The sequence below is a fragment of the Bos javanicus genome, chromosome 2 (assembly GCF_032452875.1).
Source record: "Bos javanicus breed banteng chromosome 2, ARS-OSU_banteng_1.0, whole genome shotgun sequence".
In the NCBI taxonomy this organism is placed as follows: Eukaryota; Metazoa; Chordata; class Mammalia; order Artiodactyla; family Bovidae; genus Bos; species Bos javanicus.
In genome coordinates this window covers 86,337,532-86,351,937 of record NC_083869.1, presented here as the reverse complement: position 1 = coordinate 86,351,937, position 14,406 = coordinate 86,337,532, and the positions used below count along the sequence as shown (strand labels likewise).

Below are 14,406 nucleotides of genomic sequence, written 5' to 3'. Positions count from 1 at the left end.
TTTTTTCTATGAATATTTAAAGTTTTTCTTGTGGGCAAACACAGTTGAACCAGAAAATGAAATTGCAATGAATTTAGAGTGAATGCTCTAGGGAAAGGTGATGTGGGTCTGTTATGAGATTATTTTAATTGCCAGATATGCCAGACCATCTTTGTAGACATCTTATACATGATAGTCTAGTTATGACTCAATATTTTTTGTTTATCATCATAATGTCTGTATGTATTTTGACTACAGATAAAATGTCTAAAAACTTAAAGTTTTGTAGCCTCTCTGTTGTTACCACAAATTGAGTTCAGGTACTTTTGTAAATATATTTCCTTTCTAAGACCTTAACTTTCCTGATGACTATGCTCATTAACATAGAGTGATTGTATGACATAAAACAGCAAAATTCTTTAAAGCAATTATCCTTAAAAATAAATTTTAAAATAAAAATAGAGTGACTGGTGGAGGCCAGCATAACCTAGTTCCATTGCCATGACTGTAGGCCTCTCTGAATCACAAGAACCAATAATAATATGCCCTTAGTATAGTTATAGGCATACCTAGTACAGTTTTATCAAAAAATAGCTAACTAGAGAACAAGCTTTATTTGTAGTTCTAGAAAACTCAGCTTAAAATATTTTATTGCTATATAATAATTTAACAACATAGTATTAACAACTCTGCATAAAGCAAAGTATTAATTTTAATAACCTAGTGATTTCATGCAGTTTTTATGATGACAGGCATCCTTATATCCATACTATTAATTTGTGTTGCCTTTTCTGTCTCCAAAACAAGCAGAAGTTATTTCATCTTTTATCAATTAAAATGGGGTTTTTTGTGTTTTATTTTTATACCATTAGACAAATGAAAATGATTTAAGAAAATTTTTTTCCCAGTATGGATCTGTAAAAGAAGTGAAGATTGTAAATGACAGAGCTGGAGTTTCCAAAGGGTTAGTATCACTATAGGTAGTACACAGAATTAACAATTGTGTTTTTATTGGATTGCTACATTTTGTATTCTGCCTTACTTTGGTTCCTTTTTTTTTTTTTTAAGAAGGAAGTTGTAGTGAAGTTTGGCTGTTTTGTTGTTTTTTTGGTGGGGAGGTGGGGCGTTGGTTGTGTTTTGGGTTTTTTTGGCTGCACTGGTTCTTCATTTTTGTGCCTAGGCTTTCTCTAGTTGCAGCAAGCAGGGGCTCTAGGGTGCACAGGCTTCAGTAGTTGTGGTGCATAGGCTTAATTGCTTGACCACATGTGGAATCTTCCCAGACCAGGGATGGAACCCATGTCCCCTGAATTGGCAGGAGGATTCTTTACCATTGGACCACCAGGGAAGTCCTGATTCCATTTTTAAAAAGAGAGTTTCATGGCTGCTTTCTCCTTCCTTTTGATCTCCATGTGTTGGGGAGTGGGGCGTGGGTATTTTAGAGGAAAGAGGATGCTTTAATATTCCTTAATTTGTTGTAAAGTTATTCTTGCAAAGGCTGAGGGACCATTGATTGTTAGGTAGTAAGCACTTAATGTTGAGTAGCTGGTGTCCAGTAGCCAAGGAACCAGAAACTAAAGGAATCTGATACTTTTGGAATTGTATACCTGCTTTAGACTAGAGAGAACTTAATTTGGAAAAGGCTGACACAAAAGAATGTCTGTAGCTTGTGCCTCAGAGACCTAACCAGGGGACTAATCTAAGAAATATAATCTTAGCGAGAATGATTTTTAATTGCCAAATCAAGGAGAATGAAAATTAAAGAATAAAGCACTAGGATTTGGCTAGTAATGTCTGGTGACATTAGAGCTGTTTTAGTGAATTGGTATTTACAAAAGCCAAATATCAGAGAAGAAAAAGGTAGTTTACATAGTGTACTCACTTGAGAAGTTTGATTGCAAAGTTAAAGAAATCAATGAATGATTATTTTCTTGAAAAAGAGGCAATATATACATATTCATAGGCATAAAAGAAAGGACCAATAAGATGGGTAAAATATTAGTGGGAAACTACATGTAAATATGATAGGTGGACACTTCTAAAAAGATGAGATCCTGCAGAGATGATTAACAGATATAAACATATAATATAAACAAATCCTGCATATAAACAGACTTCTGAGCCCCACAAAAAATAATATGATGAAGTGAAATTGTACCACTTATATTTGGCTTAATGGAATTTGTAATATCCATTTTTAAATCATTGAAAATAACACAAACAGTGTAGACTGTATTTTATGCCTTTTCCACTGGGTGGTATATGTGTTCTACTAAAAAGTGTAAAAATACTTCTTTAGCCCTTGTTTAATACTTGAGCAAATAAAGAAATTCCTTTGTTGAAAAAGGAAATTCATATACAATACAGTAATTATGAATTGAATAAAATAGTAAATGTTTATTAATTACATGATACATAATTACTTATTAGTAATTATGAATTGGCACTTCCCTGGTGGTTTAGACAGTAAAGAATCTGCTTGCAATTCAGAAGACCTGGGTACGATCCCTAAGTTGAAACAATCCCTTGGAGAAGGGAACAGCTACCCACTCCAATAATCTTACCTGGAGAATTCCATGGACAAAAGAGCTGGCAGGCTACAGTCCATGGGGTCGCAAAGAGTCGGACACGACTGAGGAACTTAACGTACATACACAATTTGAGGAAAATAAAGTTGAGCATTACTCAAGACAGTTTCCTAAAATTATCCAAATAGAGATTAAATTGGGGGAGGGGGATGTACTTTTTTTTTCTTTCATCCCTTTTTATCTACCTATTTTGTCTTTTTGGACAAGGCATATATTGTGTAATTCAGCTGTTAAAGAATCCATGTGCAATGCAGGAGACTCTGGTTCGATTCCTGGGTGGGGATGATACCCTGGAGAAGGGATAGATCACCCACTTCAGTATTCTTGGGCTTCCCTGGTGACTCAGTTGGTGAAGAATCCACCTGCATTTCGGGAGACCTGGGTTCGATTCCTGGATTGGGAAGATCCCCTGGAGAAGGCAATGGCTACCCACTCCAATATTCTGGCCCAGAGAATTCCATGGACTGTAAAGTCTGTGGGTGCCTCAAAGAGTCGGAAACAGCTGAGCAACTTTCACTTCACTTATACTGTGTATTTGTATCTTGATCATATGATTTATACTCTGAAGATAACAATTATATATGAAAAGCAGATATAAAACCTGGGTTGTATAATATTTTTAACTTATTTTATTTGGGAAATATACTAATAGTTACATTCTCAGTTTATATATGCTAACAATAGTAAATAATATGTGTACTCATTTACCAAGATAAAATATTTTATCATGTTCAATTTTTAATTTTTTAAAGATTCTTTTTATACTTTGATTTCTATTGAAAGCAAACTTATGTCATTTTAAAAGGAGGTTACTGCTCTGGGCTGAAATTTATTGCACCCTAATTTGTAAACCAGAACACAAATCTCTCATGTTTTCCTGCCTTGCATACAGCTCTGGTCTGATACTGTTTTAAGATCCCTGGGTTGTTATTTTTTTTTTAGGCCTCTCCCTTTAAGAGGATAACCATGTTAAGCTGTGAACAATTCTCCTCTAAGTTTTGCATACTGGTACACCATAGAAAAATGTTCATTCCTACTGTGGCCCATTCTAAAAATATATATATTTAATCTTAGTATAATATCAATGTAATGTTCTACTATAATAATTAATGGATTTATTTAGGTATGGCTTCGTCACTTTTGAAACACAAGAAGATGCACAAAAAATTTTACAAGAGGTAAGATATTTTGGTGTATTTAACTTCATTTTTGAAACTTCTTTCTTTGAAACTAATCCTTTAAGGCAGTGGTCCCCAACCTTTTTGGCACCAGAAACTAGTTTGGTGGCAACAGTTGTTCCACAGACCTGGGGCATATAGTTTGGGGATGATTCAAGTATGTTACATTTATTGTGCACTTTATTATTATTACATCAGCTCCACCCCAGATCATCAGGCATTAGATCCCAGAAGTTGGGGACCCCTGCTTTAAGGTATTAATTTAATAGTGGGGTTCTAGTACAATAATTGATTGCTAAAAAAATTTATTTTCTTTGTATCTTGAGATTAACATTGGTCTCCAAAAAGAATTAAAAATTAAAGATAAATTTATCTGCAGAAAAACAAATGCCAAATAATTGCATAAGTTTGGCTGTGAAATTATAACTTTTCACTTTATTTTCTTAAACTGAGAATTTAGGGATGTGTCTTTTCTGATGTGTTAATAGCACTTTGAATTCCTAAAAAATGCTATGAATGTAGATTCCTAAAATGAGATTGCTGCTGCTGCTGCTAAGTCGCTTCAGTCGTGTCCGACTCTGTGCAGCCCCATAGACTGAAGCCCACCAGGCTCCCCTGTCCCTGGGATTCTCCAGGCAAGAACACTGGAGTGGGTTGCCATTTCCTTCTCCAATGCATAAGAGTGAAAAGTGAAAGTGAAGTCGCTCAGTCATGTCCGACTCTCAGCGACCCCATGGACTGTAGCCCACCAGGCTCCTCCATCCATGGGATTTTCCAGGCAAGAGTACTGGAGTGGGGTGCCTTATCTGAGATTACTTCCCTCCTATGAAAAACTTATAAACAAAGAACATTCATAGAAAAAAAATCTAAACCCAGCAGTTCAGTATATAATAACTCTTAAGTTTGGCAAGTGTAGCATTTAATTTTTTAGGAAAAAATTTTATTTTAATTACATTTTATTAAGTCATATGCAGTCAGTTCTCATTATTTATAGTGGTTGTGTTCTATAAAATCATCATAAACACTGAATTAGCAAATACTGAAGTGTGCTGCACCTAGAAAATACAGGGTTAGTTTCTCACGAACTTCTGTTTACAATATTTTCATCAGCCAATCAATATATAACTTTGTTTTATGTGTGCTTCTGTTTAAAGATTACATGTAACATTTTTGATTCATTAACATTGAACTCATGATCAACAGCACTAAACCCATGTGTGAATTAACCCAGCTAACACGTACTTTCTCTGCTAAAACACATGACAGTCTTTTTGCACTTGGGAACACTAGCCAGCACTTCAACACTACACTTGAGAGCCATCTTAAGTAGCAAAAATACTAACATAAGGCACAAAAATGTGAAAAACATGACAGTAAATAGAACATGAAAAGGACATTTGTTTACAGTATAAAAGCTGAAAAAAGAAAACAAAATGTCTCCGTGTTTAACCTCAGCTGGGACCACATGTGTAACAACTCAAATTGCCAAATGAGGAATTAGGGTCAGTACATTGGAACCAGGATTCACACCCAAATCTATTTTAATCCAAAGGCTTTGCACTTTCTACTATGCCTTGCTGTTTTCAAGGTGTGATAATAAAGTAATGTACTTTTTCTTATTTTAGGCTGAAAAACTTAATTACAAGGATAAGAAACTGAACATTGGCCCGGCAATAAGAAAGCAACAAGTAGGGATCCCTCGTATGTATTGAGAACTAATATATTTTTCAATATTTTTGCATGGTTCTTTTTCAAAATGTAAGACTATTAATAGAACTTCATTAAAGTATCACGTTTCTTTGATTTAATAAAGTTATTTTAGCAAAGGTGGTAGGCAAATGAATATTTCTTTCCACAAATTAAATACATTAACTTGTGGGATGGAGGAGGCTAGGGAAAATGTATATAAATAATAATGTTTAACTATATTCCAAATAGTTACATCTTTAAAGGAAAAATTGTATAGTTAAAATATAGTTTAAAATTATGAAAGAAATTAGAAGTAATTACTATTTTAAAGTTTTTCTAATACAGTAATTTAAAATTAGAATAAAATTACTAAAAGTAAAAATGTAAAATATCAGAAACTCTGGTTGTATGGTATATACTGTAACCCAACCATATGTATCATAATTATCAGAAGAAACAACCCCTAAAGCTTTAGGAATTGGCTAAGTGCCTTCCTCAAATTTCCAGAATACTTTCAACTCTTATTCTTTTTTCTCACTCTTCCCGTTTATTAAATTAGGCATCTTTATGGTTACCTTTTAACCTATAGTATTAAAATTTCTAACAGAATCTTTGGCTAGAAGGAGAAACTTTGCATAAAATTTGTAACTAGTGTCCATGTGTCCATTTGGATGTTCAAAACATTATGTAGTTATTATACATCTGTTAACAAATTAATAGATTGTGCTCATTTGGACTGTTCTGCTTTTGACTTAGAAGTTAACAGAGATCAAATTTAATTTTGACCTAGTATTTGTTAATTTATAAGATAACTGACGTGTCCTTAGTAAGTTGATACTCCAAAATGAAATGCACTAAATATGTCAGAATGCTGAATATTTTCAGACTACTGCTGTTAGTTGTAAGAGTTAAGCTATAGCATGTAATAACAATTCTTAATCCATTATCACTATCAGTAAAAACAACTGGGAGTGTTCATAAAAACCTGTTTTATGCAACCCACAGGTTGCTAAAAACAGAACATAAATCAGTACTATCCTGAATGCTTTCAAACAAACAAATAGTTACTTAAGAACTCTTTAGCATAAAGGTCAACATTATGGGTTTTAATTATTTCATTTAATCTTTACAGCAACCTGTGAGGTATTGTTCTATTTTGTAAATAGAAAATACAGCTTATAAAGGCAAAGTCATTGTTTTAGAAACTAGGCGTGTACACGGATTATTACCTTTTTTTTCAAATCTGTCACCTATTTTCCATCTCCGTTACCAACATTCTAGTCCCAGCTACCCACTCTGCTTGCCTTAATTACTTGAAAAGCCTCCTAACTGATCTTTCTGAATCCAGTTTTGCTATCAGTACTTTACCACCCATCACACATAAGGCAGCCAGAGTGATCTTTCAAACATGCCCATCTTATCATGTTATTCTCTGCTTATTTTGAGCTGTTCTTATCTTTTCCATGCTTTAATCATTTAGCCATCCTTCATTCCAGAACATAACCATATTTCTGATGCACTGTTTTCTTCACCTACAGTGACTTTGCCATCCCATTCATTCTTTAAAACTCAGCCCAAATATCAATTTCCTCACAATTACTAGACATACAATAGATAATGTTCGGTGATGTACCCTGTACTGCTGCTGCTGCCAAGTTGCTTCAGTTGTGTCCAACTCTGTGCGACCGCATAGACGGCAGCCCACCAGGCTCCCCCATCCCTGGGATTCTCCAGGCAAGAACACTGGAGTGGGTTGCCATTTCCTTCTCCAATGCATGAAAGTGAAAAGTGAAAGTGAAGTCGCTCAGTCGTGTCCGACTCTTCGCAACCCCACGGACTGTAGTCTACCAGGTTCCTCCGTCCATGGGATTTTCCAGCCAAGAGTACTGGAGTGGGGTGCCATTGCCTTCTCCAGTACCCTATACTACCCAATATAATAACCTGTACTACCTATACTGCCTCTTGTATTTATCAAAATTATAATTAGTTGTGTAATTAGCTAATGACTGTCTTCCTTACCAGACCCTAACCTCTGTGAAGATAGAGACCATAGCATGCTCAATTTTTTTCTTGTTTCTTTTTGGCTGTATCACTAAGGCCTAGTCCAATGCATTGTAATAATAATCACTCAAAATTTCTTTATTTAACTGTGGTACCTAAATTAAGAATAAAAATTTCTTTATTTAATTGTGGTACCTAAAAGGTGATCTTTGGAGGGAATTCCACGGACCTTCCAAATTGCATGCAAAATTTTGTTTGAATATATATATATACATTTGTGAAAAGGGTCTTTGGCTTTTATCAGATTCTCAAGAGAATAAGAACCACTAAAATATGCTGTAATAATACTGGATGAAATGTCGTGAAAATATGAGTTGAGTAGTAGTGCTACTTAGAGTAGAAGGCTAGTGCTGTTGTCAGTGTGGTTTGCAGCCACCAATAGTTAACTTGGGCTCTGTCAAAATATAGTTTCTCAGGCCCCATCCCAGGTCTCTTGAATCAAAAATCTCTTGAAATGGGCACCTGAAGTTTGTATTTTAACAAGCTGTCTAGCTTGTTATAATGAATTTAAAATTTTGAGACACACTAGGACGGAGAAGGCAATGGCACCCCACTCCAGTACTCTTGCCTGGAAAATCCCATGCACGGAGGGGCCTGGTAGGCTGCAGTCCATGGGATCGCTAAGAGTCGGACACGACTGAGCGACTTCACTTTCACTTTTCACTTTCATGCATTGGAGAAGGAAATGGCAACCCACTCCAGTGTTCTTGCCTGGAGAATCCCAGGGACGGGGGAGCCTGGTGGGCTGCCGTCTATGGGATCGCACAGAGCTGGACACGACTAAAGCAACTTAGCAGCAGCAGCAGCAGTATAGTGGAAGGAGGATTGCCACCTCAGTGATTTATGTAACCTATTAGTCAAGGACTTAAATCTGACTTGGCACATAAAATTTTTAAAGTCTTCTCCTGACAAAAAGGACTTTTTTTTTATTTTGTGGGGAAGAGTATATGTAACTTGACCTGGGAAAAGAAATGAGGACCCAGAATTAGCAACACGAAGGTCTGTGGTCATGTTTGCAACAACAGCAATTGTAGCAAAGGTAGACTAGAGAGTAAAATACAGTCATAGCATAAGTGAGTACTTGCTGATAGTAGATCCTAAGAATTTTTAAGGTAGAACAAGTATTTTGTCCAGTTTCACTGCCTCCATCTTCTTTGGGCTTTTACAAATAGATGGTCTTACTGAGATCTTAGGGACTTTGCTACAGTGTCAGTAGTCTTCAGGTAACTCTAAATTATATGTAGTTTATATTTGTAAAAATAAGTACTTTGCTGATAATAATCTCAATTGTAAAGTTCTCTATTTCATTATACTACTTTAAAACCAGAATTAAGTTGGTGTTGAACAGGGAGGCCTGGCGTGCTGCGATTCATGGGGTCACAAAGAGTCGGACACGACTGAGCGACTGATCTGACCTGATCTGATTAAACTTGTTTCTTTTTATTTACCATAAGCTACAAAAGCTCTAAGGGTAGTAAGTTTGAAAATAAATGCTTCAAAGATACTTTAATATATGGGATGTTTAAAGAATTTTTAATACTCAGTTTTTACTATAGCTATATTTGTGTAAAGAGAAACATTTTTCAGTGTTCAGAAATTACATTTTTAAATGTTAAACTGAACGTTTCAATTATTACTATTTCCTTTTTGTTTTAGGTTCCAGTATAATGCCAGCAGCTGGAACAATGTATCTAACAACTTCAACTGGATATCCTTATACTTATCATAATGGTGTTGCTTATTTTCATACTCCAGAGGTTACTTCTGTCCCACCACCTTGGCCTGTAAGTAATTTCATTTTAAAAGGGTTTTCATCTGTTGCTATTAAATTTTTATTTCTGAAATATTTCAGCCACAGACAAATGTAATAAAGTGACAGCCATGTAACTACCGCTCATTTTTTTTCATTAGTCTCTATTTAAGGATGGTTTTCCGTACTCTGTTCTTTAGTTGGCAAGATTTTGTTGTTGTTCAGTCGTTCAGTCATGTCTGACTCTTTGCCACCCCATGAACTGCAGCAGGTCCCTGTCTTTCACTGTCTCCCAGAGTTTGCTCAAACTCATGTCCATTGAATCTGTAGTGCCATTCAACCATATCATTTTCTGTTGCCCCATTCTCTTCCTGCCCTCAATTTTTCCAAGCGCCAGGGTCTTTTCCAGTAAGTTGGCTCTTCCCATCAGGTGGTCAGAGGATTGGAGTTTCAGCATCAGTCCTTCCAATGAATATTGAAGGTTGATTTCCTTTAGGATTGACTGGTTTGATCTCCTTCTTGTCCAAGGGACTCTCAAGAGTCTTCTCCAACACTGCAATTCAAAAGCATCAATTCTTCAGTGCTCAGCCTTCTTTATACTCCAGCTCGCACATCCTTACATTACTGGAAAAACCATAGCTTTGACAAACAGACCTTAGCTGGCAAAGTGATGTCTCTCTTTTAATATGCTGTCTAAGTTTGTCATAGCCTTGCTATCTAGATTTATCATAGCCTTCCTTCCAAGGAGCAAGTGCCTTTAAATTTCATGACTGCAATCACCATTCACAGTGATTTTGGAGCCCAAGAAAGTAAAATGTGTCAGTGCTTCCACTTTTTCCCCCTTCTGTTAGCCTTGATGTGATGGAACTGGATGCCATGAAATTAGTTTTTTGAAGGTTGAGTTTTAAACCAACTTTTTCACTCTCTTCTTTCACCCTCATCAAGAGGTTCTTTAGTTCCTCTTTGCTTTCTACCATTAGAGTGGTATCATCTGCATATCTGAGGTTGTTGATATTTCTTCCAGCAGTCCTGATTCCAACTTGTGATTCATCCAGCAAGGCTTTCGCATGGTATACTCTGCATATAAGTTAAATAAGCAGGGTGACAATATACAGCCTTGACATACTCCTTTCCCAATTTTGAACCAGTCCATATTTCCATGTCCGGTTCTAACTGTTGTTTCTTGACCCCCATACATGTTTCTTAGGAGACAGGTAAGGTGGTCTGATATTCTCATCTCTTTAAGAATTTTCTACAGTTTATTGTGGAAACAAACATCCACAGAAGTACATGTTTTTCTGAAATTCCCTTCCTTTCTCCATGATCCAGCAAATGTTGGCAATTTGACCTCTGTTTACCCTGCCTTTTCTAAACCCATCGTGTACATCTGGAAATTCTCGATTCACATAGTGTTGAGGCCTAACTTGAAGGATTTTGAACATATCCTTACTAGCATGTGAAATGAGTATAATTGTATGGTAGTTTGAACATTCTTCAGCACTGCCCTTCTTTGGGATTGGAATGAAAACAGACATTTTCCAACCCTGTGGCCACTGCTGAGTTTTCCAAATTTGCTGGCATATTCAGTGCAGCACTTTAACACCGTCATCTTTTAGGATTTGAAGTAGCTCAGCTGGAATTCCATCACCTCCACTAGCTTTGTTTGCAGTGATACTTCCTAAGGCACACTTGATTTCGCACTCCAGGATGTCTGGCTCTAGGTGAGTGACCACAGCACCATGGTTACCCTGATCATGAAGACCTTTTTCATATAGTTCTTCTGTGTATTCTTGCAATCTCTTCTTAATCCCTTCTGCTTGTATTAGGTCCTCATCATTTCTGTCCTTTATCATGCCCATACTTGGATGAAATGTTCCTTTGATATCTCCAGATTTCTTGAAGAGATCTCTAGTCTTTCCCATTCTATTGTTTCTCTCTACTTCTTTGCATTGTTCATTGAAGAAGGCCTTTTATCTCTCCTTGTTACTCTCTGGAAATCTGCATTCACTGGAAAATATCTTTCACTTTCTCCTTTGCCTTTCTCTTTTTTTCTTTTCTCAGCTATTTGTAAGGCCTCTTCAGACAACCATTTTGCCTTCTTGCATTTCTGTTTCTTTGGGATGGTTTTGGTCACCAGATGATAAATATGCTGTCTAGGTTTGTCATAGCTTTTCTTCCAAGGATCAGGCATTTTTTAAATTAATGGCTGAAGTCATCATCCACAGTGATTTTGGAGCCCAAGAAAATCAAGTCTGGCCCAGTTTCCATTGTTTCCCATCTATTTGCCTTGAAAGGAACTAAAAAGCCTCTTGATGAAAGTGAAAGTGGAGAGTAAAAAGGTTGGCTTAAAGCTCTCAACATTCAGAAAACAAAGATCATGGCATCCGGTCCCATCACTTCATGGGAAATAGATGGAGAAACAGTGGAAACAGTGTCAGACTTTATTTTTGGGGCTCCAAAATCACTGCAGATGGCCACTGCAGCCATGAAATTAAAAGACGCTTACTCCTTGGAAGGAAAGTTATGACCAACCTAGATAGCATATTCAAAAGCAGAGACATTACTTTGCCAACAAAGGTCTGTCTAGTCAAGGCTATGGTTTTTCCTGTGGTCATGTATGGATGTGAGAGTTGGACTGTGAAGAAGGCTGAGCGCCGGAGAATTGATGCTTTTGAACTGTGGTGTTGGAGAAGACTCTTTGAGAGTCCCTTGGACTGCAAGGAGATCCAACCAGTCCATTCTGAAGGAGATCAGCCCTGGGATTTCTTTGGAAGGAATGATGCTAAAGCTGAAACTCCAGTACTTTGGCCACCTCATGCAAAGAGTTGACACATTGGAAAAGACTCTGATGCTGGGAGGGATTGGGGGCAGGAGGAGAAAGGGACGACAGGATGAGATGGCTGGATGGCATCACTGACTCGATGGACGTGAGTCTGAGTGAACTCCGGGAGATGGTGATGGACAGGGAGGCCTGGCGTGCTGTGATTCATGGGGTTGCAAAGAGTCGGACATGACTGAGCGACTGAACTGAACTGAATGAGACTGGATGCCATGATCATAGTTTTTTGAATGTTGAGTTTTAAGCCAGGATTTCAGACTCCTCATCCACTTTCATCAAGAGACTCTTTGGTTCCTCTTTGCTTTCTGCCATAAGAGTGGTATCATCTGCATATCTGAGGTTATTGATATTTTCCCTAGCAATCTTGATTCCAGTTTGTGCATCATCCAGCCCAGCATTTCGCGTGATGTACTGCATATGTTAGATAAGAAGAGTGACAATATACAGCCTTGACGTACTCCTTTCCCAATTTGGAACCAGTCTGTTCCATGTCCAGTTCTAACTGTTGCTTCTTGTCCTACATATAGGTTTCTCAGGAGGCAAATAAGGTGGTCTGGTATTCCCATTTCTTTAAGAATTTTCCACATTTATGATCTACACAGTCAAAGGCTTTAGCATAGTCAGTGAAGCAGAATTAGATGTTTTTCTGGAATTCTCGCTTTTTTTATGTTTCAGTGGATGTTGGCAGTTTGGTCTCTGATTCCTCTGCATTTTCTAAATCCAGCTTGTACATCTGGAAGTTCTCAGTTCACATCCTGTTGAAGCCTAGCTTGAAGGATTTTGACCATTACCTTGCTAGCTTGTGAAATGAGTGCAGTTGTGCGGTAGTTTGAACATTCTTTGGCATTGCCATTCATTGTGATTGGAATGAGAACTGACCTTTTCCAGTCCTTTGGCCACTGCTGAGTTTTCCAAATTGGCTGGCATATTCAGTGCAACACTTTAACACCATCATCTTTTAGGATTTGAAGTGCCTCAGCTGGAATTTGATCACCTCCACTAGCTTTGTTTGTAGTGATACTTCCTAAGGCCCACTTGATTTCGCACTCCAGGATGTATGGCTCTAGGTGAGTGATCACACCATTGTGGTTATCTGGGTCATTAAGATCTTTTTGTGTATAGTTCTGTGTTTTCTTACCACCTTTTCTTAATCTCCTCTGCTTCTGTTAGGTCCATACCATTTCTGTCCTTTATTTTTGCATAAAATGTTCCCTTGGTATCTCTAATTTTCTTGAAGAGATCTCTAGTCTTTCCTGTTCTGTTATTTTCTTCTATTTGTTTGCATTGTTCACTTAGGAAGGCTTTCTTATCTTTCCTTGCTGTTCTTTGGAGCTCTCCATTAAGATGAATATATCTTTCCTTTTCTCCTTCGCTTTTCTTTTTTCTCAGCTATTTGTAAGATCTCCTCAGACAACCATTTTGCCTTTTTGTATTTCTTTTTCTTGGGGCTCATAGGGTGGTGTCATCTGCATGTGCTGTGTTGTGTTTAGTCTCTCAGCCATGTCCAGCTCTTTGTGACCCTATGGACTGTAGCCTGCCAAGCTCCTCTGTCCATGGGTATTCTCCAAGCAAGAATACTGAATTGGTTTGCCAAGCCCTCCTCCATGGAATCTTCCCAGCCCAGGGATCGAACCCAGGTCTGCCCCATTTGCAGGTGGATTCTTTACTGACTGAGCCACCAGTGAAGCCTACGAATACTGGAATAGGTAGCCTATTGCTTCTCCAGGGGATCTTCCTGACCCAGGAATCAAACCTGAGTCTCCTGCATTGCAGTCTGATTCTTTAGCAGCTGGTTATCTGCATATCTGAGGTTATTGGTATCTCTCCCGGCAGTCTTGATTCCAGCTTGTGATTCATCCAGCCCAGCATTTCACATGATGTACTCTGCATATAAGTTATATAAGCAGGGTGACAATATACAGCTTTGACGTACTCCTTTCCCTATTTGGAACTAGTCTGGTGTTCCATATCTGATTCTAGCTCTTGCTTCTTGACCTGCATACAGGTTTCTCAGGAGGCAGGTAGTGGGGAAAATAAAATATGACAAATTCAAATAAAGTCTCCTTGCCTTGACTATCTTGTCCTCTTTTCCTCCTCAAAGGTTAACCAGAGTATCTTTCCTATCCATTTTATATGTTTATACTACAAATGTAGGTATTCTTAAGAAATAGATATATTGTGTTGCTTTAGGCAGCTTTTAAATGCTATATAAATAATCTGGTTTTTCTATTCAGTATTGTTTTTTAAGATTAAACCATGTTGATCCTAGCACATCTAGTTGATTGATTTAAATTTTTTATTTAATTTCCATTGTATGAGTGTATA

The 14,406-nt window shown here is 37.3% G+C and overlaps 1 protein-coding gene across 11 annotated transcripts in view; it reads left to right on the top strand.

Annotated features, from left to right (window-relative positions):
* BOLL (boule homolog, RNA binding protein) overlaps positions 1–14,406 on the top strand; it is an 86,876-nt gene that overhangs the window by 6,436 nt on the left and 66,034 nt on the right. For 10 of the 11 annotated variants that reach the window (XR_009729631.1, XR_009729635.1, XR_009729637.1 and 7 more), the window contains exons 3-6: positions 852–943; positions 3,688–3,742; positions 5,368–5,443; positions 9,149–9,276. Coding sequence is in view for 7 of the 11 variants with exons in the window: in XM_061380762.1 (XP_061236746.1) it covers positions 852–943; positions 3,688–3,742; positions 5,368–5,443; positions 9,149–9,276 (351 nt within the window). In the remaining 4 variants the exon portion in view is untranslated. The remainder of the gene's footprint in view (positions 1–851; positions 944–3,687; positions 3,743–5,367; positions 5,444–9,148; positions 9,277–14,406) is intronic. The other variant, XM_061380754.1, reaches the window with a different exon arrangement.